General features: G+C 39.7%; 1 protein-coding gene across 2 annotated transcripts in view; it reads left to right on the top strand.

Annotated features, from left to right (window-relative positions):
- The window catches only part of SYTL5 (synaptotagmin like 5), a 60552-nt gene that overhangs the window by 9542 nt on the left and 35911 nt on the right, over positions 1-15099 (top strand). For both annotated transcript variants that reach the window (XR_007510327.1, XM_049835360.1), the window contains exons 2-4: positions 1485-1700; positions 12059-12171; positions 13575-13707. Coding sequence is in view for 1 of the 2 variants with exons in the window: in XM_049835360.1 (XP_049691317.1) it covers positions 1485-1700; positions 12059-12171; positions 13575-13707 (462 nt within the window). In the remaining variant the exon portion in view is untranslated. The remainder of the gene's footprint in view (positions 1-1484; positions 1701-12058; positions 12172-13574; positions 13708-15099) is intronic.

Below are 15099 nucleotides of genomic sequence, written 5' to 3'. Positions count from 1 at the left end.
AAAGGTTGAGATGGATGAGAGGGGAAGAGAAGCCTGGAAGTTGAGTGGATGGAGCTTCAGCTGAGAAGTGTTGAGAGGACATAACAATTTTGACCCCATACGGGACTACATTACCAGCTGAGGCCAGGGATTATTCCCCCTATTCAGCAATTGTGAGACAACATCTAGAATTCAGTTTGGGGCTCCCCAGGACGGGAGGGGCATTGACATACTGGAGCATGTTCAGTCGAGGGCCATCAAGATGAATAGAGAGGTGGAGCGGGACTTAGGAGAGGCAGAGGGAACAAGTTGTAATGTGGTAGATTCTGATATTAAGAAGGCTTTTTTTTTTTTTTAAACAAATAAACATAAGGTTAGTTGGATTGTGGAAGGGGTGCTCAGAGACATTGTAGACTCTTGGAGTTACTCTGTTACTCAAGATTCAGTTGGACAAAGCCTTGATCAACCTAGTCTGGCTGGTCCTGCTTTGGCTGTGAGTTTAGACTAGGTGACCTCCAATATTTTCTTCCAACCTAGGTGGTTCTGTGGGTCAAGGTGGGAGGGATAAGAGCTAGATGCTGTCGCACAAGAAGGAAAGCTCTGGAGTTGAGGTCAGGCATCAAGGTACAAGGAGGTATTAGTGAGAGTTTTGGGGTATGATGGGGTCCTGCTTGAGTCCCTGGTTTGGGAAGATAGATGTAGTAAACCTCCTTTGCTCTCATCCTTCCTGACTCTCTTCAAATCCCGCCCCCCCGCCCCCCCCCCCCCCCTTTTTTTCCCCCCAATTGGAAATATAGTAGTTACATCTTACTTATGGTTATTTTCTTGTTAAGGACCCAACTCATGCACCATTGAAATTGTAGCCTTCAAAATTAGGTCTTAAATGCAAATAGTTTTATCCTGCAGAGTCAGTGCCAGAACTGGCAATCTGCAAGTCACATTATTTAAAGGGACATTCTCCCTTCTTTTTTTTTAAGTTGTGGCATCACAGCTTAATACCACTATCTATTTAGATGGTTTGGTTTGGGTTTTTTTTAAGACTTTGAATAGCCAGTGCAGAATTGCTTATGCATTCCTTGCTAACTCTACAATGGCATAGAATTAAATGCACACTAATTCCAGGAGACATTTTCTTCTTTTCCTTCTGTGGATGCACAGGATAGCCCCAGTTTTGAGCTGCTATCAACCTGGGCGCAGCATGACTTGAATTATTGAAGAGGGACAAGCAAAGATGGTTTACAAATTGTCCAGAACTGCTCAGCTGTCTGCAGTTACTTATACTCACTTACCACAAGATATTCCACTTGACTGCATGTGTGAGAGGTGGAGGATAGATTTATTCTTCTTTGTCATTTGTGTGCCAAAAAATACAGCATAAAAAAGCATTTGTATTGAACTTGCTTGTGTCTTGTAGTTTTCAGTGCTAAATCTTAATCTGTTAAAAAGTTCTCGCAGATCATTAAGCTGTATCTCCAAATGAAAAGATTTTATTTTCTTGCTTTTAGGAAATTGAAAAATGAGCTTCTGGAAGTGAGAAGGAAAGGTGGCAACCGTCATTGTCAACAGGACAACAGCAGGGTCTGTGTTCGCTGTCAGAAAAGCCTGGGCTTAATCTTTGACAGAGGAGACCTGTGCCAAACCTGCAAACTTCGAGTTTGCAATAAGTGTCGTGTCGTGGGAACTGACGGGCAGTGGAAGTGCTCAGTGTGTGCCAAGATTGCGTAAGTTGTGCAGCTTTCATAAATACATTTAGAGATTACTGCTGTATAAGTAATTTTGTGCTGGTGTTACTGTTTTACATCCCCTTAGCACAAAAGCATATGCATAGCAAGCACACAAGGGGAGAGGCTTATCTGGTGGTTTTATTTGCCGCACTGTTTTGCAGTATCTTTTTTTCCAGTTCCAAGCTAGTTTCAACTAGCTTGCTTTCTAACGAAAGCTGTGAGCATCACAGATACTAAGCTGTTGGTGGGAAGTACTCTGAAAATGACAGAAAATCTGTTACAAACCAGTGACAGTCTATTCACATTATGAAGACATAAATGTAAGAAACAAGTGATTCAAAATTAACAAAACAGAATTAAGGATAAGTGACGTCTGTATGTTCAGACTGATGTGGTAGGTGGATTTGTAAGGAAAGAGATATAAAAATTGTGAGTCCAAGCACTTCAATCTGTGTTTCTATCGTTGCTTTTTTGTGTGTTTACAGTAACCGAACATCTCTGCATGAAGAGAGGACTGTATTTATAATGGCTCTATTAGTGAGCATTCTAAAGTAAATTGTGCGATGGTGGGAGGCAAAACGAAAGGGGCTATCACATTTCTCACAGTTGGAATATTGAGCATGGGGAATGGAGGAGGAGGGTAGCAGATCACAGTGCTGAAAAGCAGAAAATCCATATTCTAACACAGGATATCGAGCAAGTAAACAAAAAGATGTTATATGTTCAAAGACATTTACTTGGTGTATACTTGGAAGAATAATTCACTTAATTGGTATGGTAATATGTGATTTTGTAGCTCGACTCGGATAACCATGAAGGAAAGGAGAAATGTACTAGGCAACAAAACTCGGTTATTTATCCTGATGTAAGAACTGGATGGTATACAAAAAAGACATGATAAAATAATCACGTTAAAGGGGGAAAGAATCGGAGCAGTTTCAGAGGGCTGTTTTGTTTTTTTGGTTTTTTTTTTTTTTCAGACCATCAAACTAATGAGATCAGGAAAATAAGCCTTTTTGTAAATTGTATCAGAGTGTGAACTGAAATTGCTAGTCACATCAGACTTTGGCTACCTAAACAGTTAGTGAAAAATTAATACAGCAGGACATGGAGTTTAGGGTTTGTGTCTTCTAACTTTAGCTTTAGAAGGTTAACATCTGTTTTTAGCTAGATGCCTTAACCTTCTCTGCAGCCAGTGGGGCACATACAGAGGAAAATATCTTACCTCTTAAGATGAAACATGTTCAAGGGCTTGATTTTGTGAAATTATTTTAAATTGGTAGGGGCCTGGCTGAGCTCCTCGCGGTTTGCTTCAGCCAGTTCCTGAGATGATCTCAGTGCCGTGCCTTTCAGAAATGATGGGGTGCAGTTGAGATGACAGAGTGGAGAATGGCAAACACAATACTACTCTTTAAAAATGAAGACAGGAAGAACAAGGGTTGTTGTCCCTGTCAAATTACCTTTAATTTGTCTAAAAATACTGAAACAAATGATTGCCGTGCTGTTTGAAAGCTGAGAGAAGATGACAGGACAATGAGTAAGAGCTGGCTCAAGAACAAATAACGTCAAAACCAATTTAATTTCCTCCTTTGATAGGGTGACAGACCTTGTGAATAGAGGAGGATCTCTTGCTGTCTTATAACTTGACTTAAGTGAACCTTTTGATACTTTCTCTTGTACCATTCTAATAAGCTAATCAACCAGGGGAGCTATGCCCTGGAATAAATTCTGTCAGTGTGATTGCAGATCTGCCTGGAAAATTATAAATCTCCATTCCCAGAGCAGTTATGGACATTTCACTGTCAGAAAAAAAACAAACAAAAACAAAAAAGCAGTGGTATAGAGCAGAATATTTCCTATCTTTTTAGTGTTAAGTATTTTAGTAAAGGACTTTGGTGAAGCAGCAGATGAGTTTGCCAGTTACACCTGCAGGTGACATCAAACTGAGAGGTGCTGCAGGCATGCTGAAGGACAGGATTAGGATTCAAAGTGATGCTTACAATTTAGAGAAGTGGCTTGAAGAAAAAGCAAGTGGTGGCTCCCTACGGACATGTGGAAGTACTACAGTTGGGCAAAAACACAGCTGCAGAAACAGAGAATGAAGACAAAAACAGCCTGTGCAGCTGTTTCTTAGGAAAGGATGTGGGTATTGTACTAAATGAAAATCTGAACATGAATCAACAGTATTTTCCACCGTAGAAAAGTCCAGCATCACACAGGGGTGTGCAAGCAGAATTATGGCCTGTAAAATACATGATGCAATCCTGTTTTATGTGGTGTACCTGCCCGTTTTTGTGTAGCGCACTTCATGTTGGCCAACTGGAGAAATTCAGCAGAAAATAATGATCACAAGCCTAGCACACAGTATGTCCAGAGTAATGGAAGGAGTCAGAAGTGTTTGGCCTAGGCAAGAGAAAACTAAAAATAACTCAGTTTTAAATCTACAAAAGGCAGCTGCATTGAGCAGGCATAGAGGCTGTTCTACGTACTCACTTTGGATAAGAAAAGTAACATGATACTTAAATTGCAGCGAAAGGATTTAGGTTAGGTGGTATGAATATTAATATAACTTGGAGAGTTGCAGAATCTCAATTTAAAACCAGGTTGGATAAACCTCTGTCAGGAATGATGACATCAGTAAAGACAGTCCTGTTTTGGGGCTGAAAGATGGATAAGGTAACTTCTCAAGACCTGTGCCACCTCTACTTCTTGTGATTGTCCTGCAATTCTGTATGCCATGTAGCGGTCTTAGCAATCATCTTGAAAACTAATTCTAGTTGAAGCCTGCCTTTAAATTATTACAAACCATGGTGTAATTTGCTTGCAAAGTGCTAAACTTTGCAAGTGCTAAAGTTTTGTCGGTGTTGGATATCTTTATTAAAGTGAAATCTCTCTCTGTCCTTTCTTTTTGGGCATATGCAGTGTTCTTGCAAGACTATAGTGACAGTTAATGATCTCTAAAATGCCTTTTACACTGCTGGAGTACACAGAAAGATTATCTTCTGTGTGGGCAGTGTAGAGATGAAAGTGAGACAGGTATTTCAGTTAAATCATTGTGCATAGTTCTGGTTTAAATTCCTTCAGTTCTGCTTTCCTCTCTCTCACTTAAGTGAGAAACGTAGGGTAAATCAGGATTTTTAGGCTTTTTGAATTACATTTAAAGGAGGAGCTGATCAAGTTAATGTGAATAGGGCCTTTGGCAAGATTAAGAGCCAGAAGGCAAGGAAAATAAAATAGGAATCCAGTGTTAAGAGACATTTGTGCTGTATGAGTAGAAAACAAAAGGCAGGAGGAGGGGAAAAAGCTTTTAGCTCTGCAGCATTGATCTGCATACAGTGTTTGTATCTGTCAGATTGCATTGTTTCACCATGGTCGTGTCCTTGCAAAAAGTATTAGGAAACTTTTGCCCCGTCCTTTTCTTCTAGCAAACTTGATGAATGAAACTGGGTTAATGTTGATATCTGATTAGACTCTAGCACCTGCTGTGCTGTTCCATTAGAAGAGCCAGCTTATACTGTTGTTATAATGTATACGGATGTTGGCGTACATGCTGCGAGACCCTTAAAAGGCAGGGAGAAGGATTTGTGGACTTTGTGAACTCTTTCCAGTTTTGGTGCTATACTAGTTCTTGGCTGTTCTGCCAAAATTGTCTTCAAGTATGTCTGTTAAGTGCCACTTAAGGTGATGGTGATAGTAGTAACCTGTAAAAGTCCTGTTATGTAGTCATTAGTTATACCTGCAGGAATATGTTCAGAAGCAAGTTTTTCAGAACTGTTGGAAAGCCTACTGCATTACATCTGGTGTCAGCGAAGAAGGTCTGATACTGGGTGTTGAGTGTGTTCATTTAAAGAGATGTTGACAAGTACTACAGAAATTACTGCAGAAATCCCTTGAAGTACATGGATAACCCAAAATGGCTGCTGCAACAAAGAACATCTTATGGCAATAAAAGAAAATGTAGATAATATCAGCCAGCTTCTGCCTGTTGCTTCGTTTAATACGTTTTGACCTTTCCTTCCTTCTGAGCATCTGGAGTCCTGCCTATCCGCTCATAGCACGGGAGTTTAGGATACCTGTAGTACAGCAAAAGGATGTTCTGTTACATAGTCTGGGATCTAATGTTATCATTGCTTTAACATTTATGGTGGGTTTATGTCCAGCCACCAAAAAAAAAAAAAAAAAAAAAGGCAAACAAAGTATGCTGACTTTGACTTGAGGATCAGGTAATTTCAAGATTCTCATTTCTTAAACATATGGTAAACCACAGTATTATTTGCTGAACAAAGTAGCATGATGGTAGCTGTAGGGGTGAGATACCGTTGTGTTTAATAATACAATCTATCTGTTCATCTGTCAACCAGAACATCTTCCTCTGGCAACAAGTGAATCTGATTTCTCCCTTCCAATATAATCGTTAAAGCATTTCATCTGCCATTTCTCCAGAGTCAGACTTGCCTGAAAAACAGCTTATGGTGATGGAAAAGCTCACTATAACACATTAATTACATTCTAAAACACTTTCAAAAAGATATTTAGTGAATTTGAGGAAATACATTTAAATGTGAATAGTAAGAGATGTTCATTGGTATTTTTAAGTATAACAAACTGAGGTTTATAGATAAATTGTCTTATAATTTACGGTTACTGAAACAGGATATTCCCCTTGAATGTCCATAAAGAGAAAATTACTGTTTATGGGAGTTATTACCAGCTAGACTATAAAGTTGCAAGATAAAGCTTTAAAGGTCAAGAAGGGTTAGAGCTAAGCCATCTGCCAAATTCTTAGTTCTGCCAGTTACTGAGGGCAGAGAACAAGACAGTCCCTTTTTATGTGATTGTGTGCTTGAAGGTCACATTGTTGTAGTATTTAATGAGATAAAGCGAGCCTGTATGTAGCAATGCACTTGTCAAAAGAGGAAGCTTTTTGCCCCTTTCCCTGCATACAAGGAACTGAGGCCATCAGGGGCTTTCAAGCATAGATCCTAAAAGTGAAACTTTCCATTAAGGTCACTTTTTTCCCTGCATCTTCTTAAAATGTGATCAGTTTGTGTTTTAAATTTGGCATCTAAAATGATCAATAGTTTGAGGGAAATCAAGTTCTTCGAGCAGTCTGCTGACAACCTGATTTTGCATCTTGATGCTGTCTGTATTTCTCATTATGAATGTGTCTAGATATCTGCAAACAATGCCTTTATTTTGATTGACTTCTTCAGCAAGATAAAATGCCTAGGTGGCCCAAGTTATTACAGCAGAACAAAGCAGTAATGGAAAATTTTTCTTCATCTTTGAAATAATTATGTTGTCTTGAAGTGTCATGAAAATTCATCAGTATCTTGGTAACATTTATTCCCATTAGGAGCACAAAAATAGAGGCATTTCAAATGTTCTAGTATGCAAATGCTTTTCAGATTTCTTACAATTTCTTTTTATTTTAGTAACTTCTAAGTAAGTTTGCCTTCTTTTAATAGGGTCAAAATTTTCTATTTAATAACCTCACAGCACATTAAAAACTACTCTTGAATTAATTTATGTTATAGAAAATGCTCTGTGGAATTGAACACATACAAAGATGAGTGTGTGTGTTTTGGTATGTTCAGGTAAAGGCTGCATTTTATCCAGCCTTTGGTCTTGCCATTTTTTTTCCAAATTTTACTCCCAGGGAGGAAGTAAAATAACTTGAGGAACAGGAGCGGGAAAGGAAGCTAGACTAAATCTCTCTACTATGGATGTGGGTTAGTCTGGATGATCAAATGGATAGTGAAACTGTTTTACCAATGTGGGTATTTTCCCAAAAGAAATGATTACAAGTAACAACTGGGACTTTCCATCTTAAATGGAATTTTTATAATTGGCATTTAACCATGAAGTGTCTTGCAAAAATGAGAGTGGAAAATAAGCTGGCTTTTTGGCAGCAATAGGCCACAGGTTATGTTCCATTTTTAAACTCAGCAGTGCGTTAGTGAAGTTAAGCTATTTAGTAGGAGATCATAGAGGGAGAAGCAGCATGGAACTGTAATGTACTCCCTCTCACATGATGATGTGAGTAGGTGGATCAGTAATTAATGTATAAGGACTTCAGCAGATACCTAAAGTATTTGGTACTAAACCTAGCTACTTGAACGTGATTTTTCTTTAAAATTTTCCTAGTAATTTTGAGGATAGGACAGGGCAATCATGCAAAAATTGCTGCTATTACTATTTATAATACTGTTTTCCTTCTTTCTAAAGCTACCGACTTCAGCACCTGTTGCACACCTTGGAAGGCCAGTCTAAACACTGTTTTGGTAGAACACATACATGCTTTTCTTTACTTTGTATGCTACGTGCTAGCTGAGAAAGTAAAGTAAGGGATATGCATGCATATGCCATGATTTACAGTCAGTATGGACCTTGGACCCATTTTAAAAACAACACAAAAAACCAAAGCTGAAAGCACTGATTTGATGTACTGTTGAGTGAACGCACTTGTTTCTTTTCCCAATGAAACAATCATTTAGGTGGGAAGAGTTCATTTTAAGTCCTGTATGAGAAATAGAAGAAAGATGCACTATCTCAGTAGGAAAGACAGTCTCCCTTTGTCATAATTATAAATGCATGAAAATAAAATTATTATAAGACTGTTTAGGTCTCGCTCTTCAGTTTTTGATTCAGAATGTCAAATGTAATTATGAAATTCAAACTTCAAGTCAGAGACTTAGGCAATCATTTAATCTGAATCCATTTCTATTTATGTGTAGAACAAAAATTGTTTTAATAGGTACTCCTGACATGTATGAATGATTAAGATAACACGAACATCAATCTTTCTGTGAATTGTTCAGTATACGTGAAAAATACATCCAGTATTAGTGCACTAGAAATTCAAAGCTGCAAAGCTTGGGGGTTTTCCCCTTATTTCATTAGAATGTGATATTTTTGTAGAGGTGATCTGTTGGGTAAGGACATTTTCACAAAAGAGGACTGCCAGCTGAAGTCAGGATCCCAGGATTGACAGTTACAATGATGATGATAAGGATGAAGGTCTGAAATGAAGGTTGAGGCCTCTAGACTTGTTTCATGTGACGCTCGCAATGGCTGGCTGTTGATGGCTGTTGTTTTTTCCCTTTTGGTGTGGATGACAGGAATGGCTAGCGAGGTGAAACACTTGACTAAAACAAGGCAATACTCACCTTTATTTGCTGTTTTGTGCCTCAGTTGAGGGAGTTGTCTGTGTTTTACCTCAGGCCTGGTTCTCTTGGTGAAGTCAGAGCAGAATGGGTGTGGGCCTCCTCAAAGTAGAGCCAAGGAGTTGGCACCTCAATTTAGAACGTAGCTCTTTATTACTGCTTAATAAGACCAGCCCAATAAAGAAGATGGGCAATTCAGTTTACTGCCGTTAGCTGAACCAGCACACAGTTCGACTCCATCGGTGTGGCGGCTGTCACGCTCCCTTGCCCACTCAGGCCGCAAAAGGGGTCGTTTTCACCCTCCGCTTTCCTTGGGGGTCCAGTCCGTGTTTGCCAGAGCACGCAGCGATGACCCCAGACTTCCTTGGCTAAGCAAGAGGGCACCAGCTACATAATTAGCGGCTATTTAATGGTGGCAGGTTACGGCCTGCAGAGAGAGATTAGTAGGAGGAGTAGATTGCTTACTTATCCTTTGCCAGAAGATACAGGGATCAACTGTTGTTGCCCAAAGAGACTAACCTACCTCTTCTCTGCACAGCTTTACGCGGCTGCGAGGAAGATGAGTGTGGGGTCAGTATTTACTATTACAAGGGCATGGTAAGAGGAAGAGAAAGTTCTTCTCCACAGTACTCCTTCCTCACTCCCAGCCTGGTGCCAGCCCTTCCCATCTTGCAGGCTGCTTTGGTCCCAGAGGGAAGAGTAGAAGAAGTTGTTCAGATGGTGTGGGATGGAGTGGGGAGAGAGAGGGAGGGAGATTGATGGTGAGCTCTAAGGTTGCGGGTGACCCATACCACAGCAGAGGGGAGGAAAAGAGGAAGGCCCTCTCCCGGGGATGGATTCTGGGGGAGGACCTCCTCCCTCCACCACCACTGCTGATCCTTCCTTGCACAGCCCAGCAGCCCTCCGTCCTCTTCCTTCCCGGCCTCCTCCCACAGCCACCCCAACCATTCTTCCGTTTTCTCCAGCCCCTTGGATCTCCCCAATCCCCATGACCTTCCTTGAGCACTTGGTTGAATCTTCGTATCAGATTATAAGGCTAACGTATGGTAAAACAGGCAGACGCGCTGGTCTCAGCCACCGTTTTGGCCAGGCTGAGGTCCCCTGGGTGCCTGTGATGCAGGAGGCACCCGAGAGGTTTTCTTTCCCTCATCACTGTTCACATCTGGCCAGAAAACGTAGGAGATGGCTCTCCAGGGACCCTGTGGCAGAGGGCTGCTCCTCCAGGAACCACAGCAGCCCAGGCAGGTGGCACAATTCAGGGCTGGGGGTGGAAATAATTACAAGTTTTTGGTTGTAAAAGCTTTGTGTGGGACAGCCTCCCAAGCTGCTGAAACCCTGGCTGTAGGTCACACCTTCTCCTTCAGATTGTCCTGAGCTTGGAGAAGGGTGAAGATGCTTGTCCAAATAAGAGGGCAGGGAGTGCCCTGTCTGACCTTGATCAAGTTAAGCATTGCTGGGAAGATATTAGGGATGAATAATATCTCTGTCCAAGGGGATAACGGTGCTTGTGGAGTTTTATGGTCCAACCTGGGAATAAGTGAGGGGGAAAAAAAATGAAAGAACTACTATGAATGTAGCTCATACTGCAGTGTGATATGTTGTTTACATTGCAGTGGAATAAGATGGTGTAGTCGAAGGTCTGAAAGGTTTATAGTTTGATATAGAGCATTAAACTTGCTGTAAATCTTGGTATAAAAATAACTGCAGAGAGAAGTGCATGCTGTAAATGAATTGTGAAAATACTCATTCAGAGAAAAACTGTTTTTCGTACTAGCCAGACCGTGCATAGTTTCTAATGCAATGAGTCCTTTCTAGTGTTTGTGTTGAACAAAAGTAATTTAAAAATTCCCAGTGGAAACAGATGATTTTTTTTTTTTTTTTTTTTAATGCCTTGCATAATAACTGACCGATTGTGATGACGAATTATAGGCAGGTTTGTCACTAGGAGTCTGCAACAACAAGATAAGGCAACAATCTTCTACTTCTATGCTTGTGGGCACATGTTTTGGATTTTGATTATTTTTTTAATTTTTTTTTAATGACTCATGCAAAGGTGCATGATTCATTAATAGGTTAGGAAGAACTGATGATGTTAGGGTCTTTTTACCAATGGCAGGATCCTATTCTGTAATTTTTAGTATTTTCTCAAGTAAGACTCTCCTCCATTCAGGCATGACTCAAATGTAATTTAGTAGCGAAGATATTGATCAGTGCTCTAAATCAATCTGTAGTAATTTTCATGCCCAAGAGACTACATGATTTCTTTTCTGGTATAGGTTTGAAAATAAGTTTTCTTACTGAGCAGTAATCAGGAACGTGTGTCTGGAATTAAATCAGTTTTTAATGTGTTTGGGGTTTTTTTTAGTTTGTTTATTTGCTTTTTATTTGAGTATTCATGTTTAGTAGCTTTCTGCCATCAACTGTATGTAGTGGGGCAGTAGATATGGTGATGTTTTACAATAATTAATTCAGCAAAAGGCTAACAATCAGCATAAACATATACGTATGGAAAACAGCAATGCCAGTACAGGATTTCTTTGTTGCTATCCAGAAAAAGCAGCATTATCCAGAACAGTAGCAAAGACAAAAGCTCATTGCTCTGAACCTCCAACACATAGCTAATTCATAACAGCACCGTCATGTGAAGAAACTACATATAGTGGCAGCATATGAAACTTAGAGATGAAAAATATATATAAGCTTGCAGCAATCTGTATATAATCAGATTGGGTCCATGAACTGCTGACTTGGCTGGCAGGAGCTTTGGTAGGGATTTTTCTCCTTCCATCCACTGTTTTTGTTTCTACATCTCTTGTCATTTTGGAGATACTGAAAACTGTGAGGTTGAGTAGTTCACTATCCAAAGGACTAGGGAGATAGTATGTTACATGTTTTCTGCAGAAATCTGGTGAAGGTGGTTGAAACACTTTTTTGCCAAGTAAATTTCCACGTACAGGATGAAAATTACTTTTCATTCCCAAAGCAAGATGATATTTTTTTTCTGCTACATGTCCTAATATCCCAAGCTTTGCAATCAATCTTTTTATTCTTTATTTTGAACTGTGCAAATGGTGTCCAGGGCTTGTGAGCATGACGGTGGAATGATGGCCTAAGGGTTTAAGCAATAGCTTTGGTGGGCCAAGTTTGTTAATGTGTATGTCTCTGGCTTTTTTTCTTTTCCCCATACAGACAGCTACGGATAGTGACAGGAGAATGGTTTTTTGAAGAGAGAGCGAAGCGCTTCAAACAATCAAATCTTGGAACTGATGTTGTTAGACAGTCTATTCTACGCAAATTCCCAGGTAAGGACCACAAGAGAGAGATTTGCTTGTGCTTAATACATTCAAACCTTGTTTCCAGAGCGTTTGACTTGTATTTTATTCTTCACTGTTGAAGTTGTAAGTATAATCAGTATTTTAATCTTAATTTCATATTTGGGTATTACTATGGACTGATTTATGAATGATTAATATGTAGGAAAGGTTAGGTATGGACGAATGAAGAAGTTTCTCTGTGGAGATAGAGAGCTGCTTAAAATCACACTGTCCAAAGGGGTGACAGTATTATTCAGCTGCAAAGCCAGCAGCAGAGACTCTAGAAGTTCATTCTCAGCTCCTGCCAGGGAATTTGGCTGTGTGCAGAGGTCTAAACCCAGCCTTTTTTTTTCCACTTTGTCTCTCTTATTTGTGATGGTCATGTGTAAAAAGTACTCTATGTTTCTTTTTCAACTCTGAAAAAGAAAGGTAAATGTTAACTGCTGTGCTGTATGCTGGAGCACGGGCTACATCCAGACTACTGTGTGTACTTCTCAGTTCTCACTTGACTTTCCGTTTGCCCAGGTATCTCCAATAAATTGCACCTGCGCTTTTAGGTAAACAGTCTGGCTGTCCTGACCAAGCAAGTGTACCACGTCTGCGAGCTGCTGCGGTACCTTGCGTGGTACCACAGGACACTGGTTTAAGAAACAGGAGTTTTTCCTGGATGCTGATGCTTCTGTCTTCACTGAACAGTTACTTCACTCTGCACACAGAAGCTGTTATTTGGGCAGTCTGTTTTCAGATGCAGCATTTATTGCTTTCAGTAGGAGTGTGATGGGTATGAGTAGTTTGTAGGGAGCAGGACTGGTTTACTGCCATTGTAAAAATGCCTGGTGCAAGTATACTGCTTGGCAAAATGCTGATCTTGCCAGTATCACTGTGCTTCAGAAGCTGACAAACTGGCAAGTATCTAATATTCTTTGGGTTTTGATATTACGCAGCCTGTCAAATCGGGTATTTTGTGATTTGTTACTTTGTTATTTGATAGATATATTAAAATGTATTTAAGTCATTGTTCCCATACGTTACTCCTAATTGAACACACATTTTAATTAGGATAACATTCTTTCATTTAACAGAGGAAATACTGTACACTGCAAAATTATATTTCAGATCCTTTGGTTATGAAATGTTGTCAGTGATAAATTCAGAAGCGTAGTTAAAGTCAAGAGCTGATAATAAGAACATTACAAGCTACTTCAAGTTTTATTTTCTTTTATTAAAAGGAAAAGCCAAAGAACCCCCCCAAGTTTTTTTCCATGATATTTTATCATATGGTTTTATTTAATATTGAAAAATGGAAAATCTATTTTTGTAGGTTGTTTGACATGTCCTGCCTTTTTTTGTGCAAACATTCACTTTTTTTTTTCTTTCCCCCTCCACTGAAGAGATGGTTTCCAGCAAGGATGAAGGAAGAACTTTTAAAGATCAACCCCAAGAGAATGAAGAGAAAAGGCCAGATGTATCAGTCTCCTCCACAAATGGGCATAAATCAGTCTTCAGCGGACCTAGAAAGATAGGGTAAAGCCTTTTCTTTTGGAAACTGATAAATCTGAAAACAGCTGTATATGGTTGGACAGATTTTCTCTGGAGTTTCGCTAGTGTTCCACATCAGCCTCAAACTTCCTAGGGTTAGAAACAGCCTTCCTTTAAAAGTGTACTTACTATAATTAGGCTGCTGTTTCCTAGGAAATGCAGCAGTAATTACTCTTCAGCTACAAAGGTAGCAGAAAAAAAGGCAGTTTTACTCCTGGATTCTTCTTGTTTATATTCAGAAGTAACAGAGTGTCCCTAAAAGCAGGTTTGCTGAACAAGCAAATGCAAAAAAAATAGTATTTGGAGGGCCTGGTTTTTATGTATACTAGTCAGTTCTGCTCACAAGTCAAGTTTTCCTTTAGCTTCCAGCTGTGCAAATGCAGTTCAACCGTGAAGCAGTGCCCCTTTTTTGTGCATGTGGCAGTGAATAAACAGCTATGTTGCTGGTCATCTTGCAGTCTCAGTGATGTGTGTAAGCCCAATTTGGCTATGGCCTTAGAGGAGCGCTCGCTTACTCTCAGGGGGACCTGGGCAGATGCATTGAGTGTATGGTTGCACAAGTGGTGTCTGGATGTAACTTGAGGTTTTGGGGTGAATGGGAAGAAAAATCGGATGACCATTGATATCATGGCTGGAGCTCCACAGGCTGGTAGTTGGAAAACTTTGTTTCTGTTGGAAGATAACACATTTTATTATGGATCCTAAATATAGGGTAGGTAGATAGCTTTCTACAGCTTTTTTACTTCTGAAAAGAGCCGAGTATGGAATTACTTGTTTCAGTGACTCCAGAAATTAACACGAGTGATTTATCTCTCCATAATATTAGGAAAAAGAACATCAGTATGCATCTGGCTTCTCAAATTAAGGTGAAGAAAGAACCAGCTTAGGGAATCTACTATAATGGGACCTAGATGTTGCTCTAAATCATGCTAATTGGTAGCTATAGTAAGAGTGCATTAAAATTTACTCTTCTAATCCTCTTTTCATTTAAATCCTTTGTGCAAAACTATTAGTCATATTCCCCAATGAGAAACCATTCTTTTTTGTAATTGCCTGTTGTTTATTTTAGTGGTGTTCAGCCTTTTTCAGTTTGTGGCCTGAAATGTTTTCTGGTGGTGACATTCCCCGTAAAGGAAATTTAATCCTACAAGAATTAGGCTTGCTTTTCCTAGTGTGTTTTGTGGCCTCTCTTAGAAGTTGTTCATTATTCCTCCCCTTCCTTGCTCCTTCTTCCTCCCTCAGGTTCCACATTCACGTATCTCATGAGTGGATTTGTTTTAGCAAAGCCGTTTTGGGGCCAACTCCTATTGACACTTAGTGTCATGGGATAACTTAACAGTGTATTGTTGTTTGTAAGTCTATGAAGAATACTATTAC

Source organism: Accipiter gentilis, chromosome 32 (assembly GCF_929443795.1).
Source record: "Accipiter gentilis chromosome 32, bAccGen1.1, whole genome shotgun sequence".
NCBI lineage: Eukaryota > Metazoa > Chordata > Aves > Accipitriformes > Accipitridae > Astur > Astur gentilis.
This window is presented reverse-complemented; position numbering and strand designations above follow the sequence as displayed.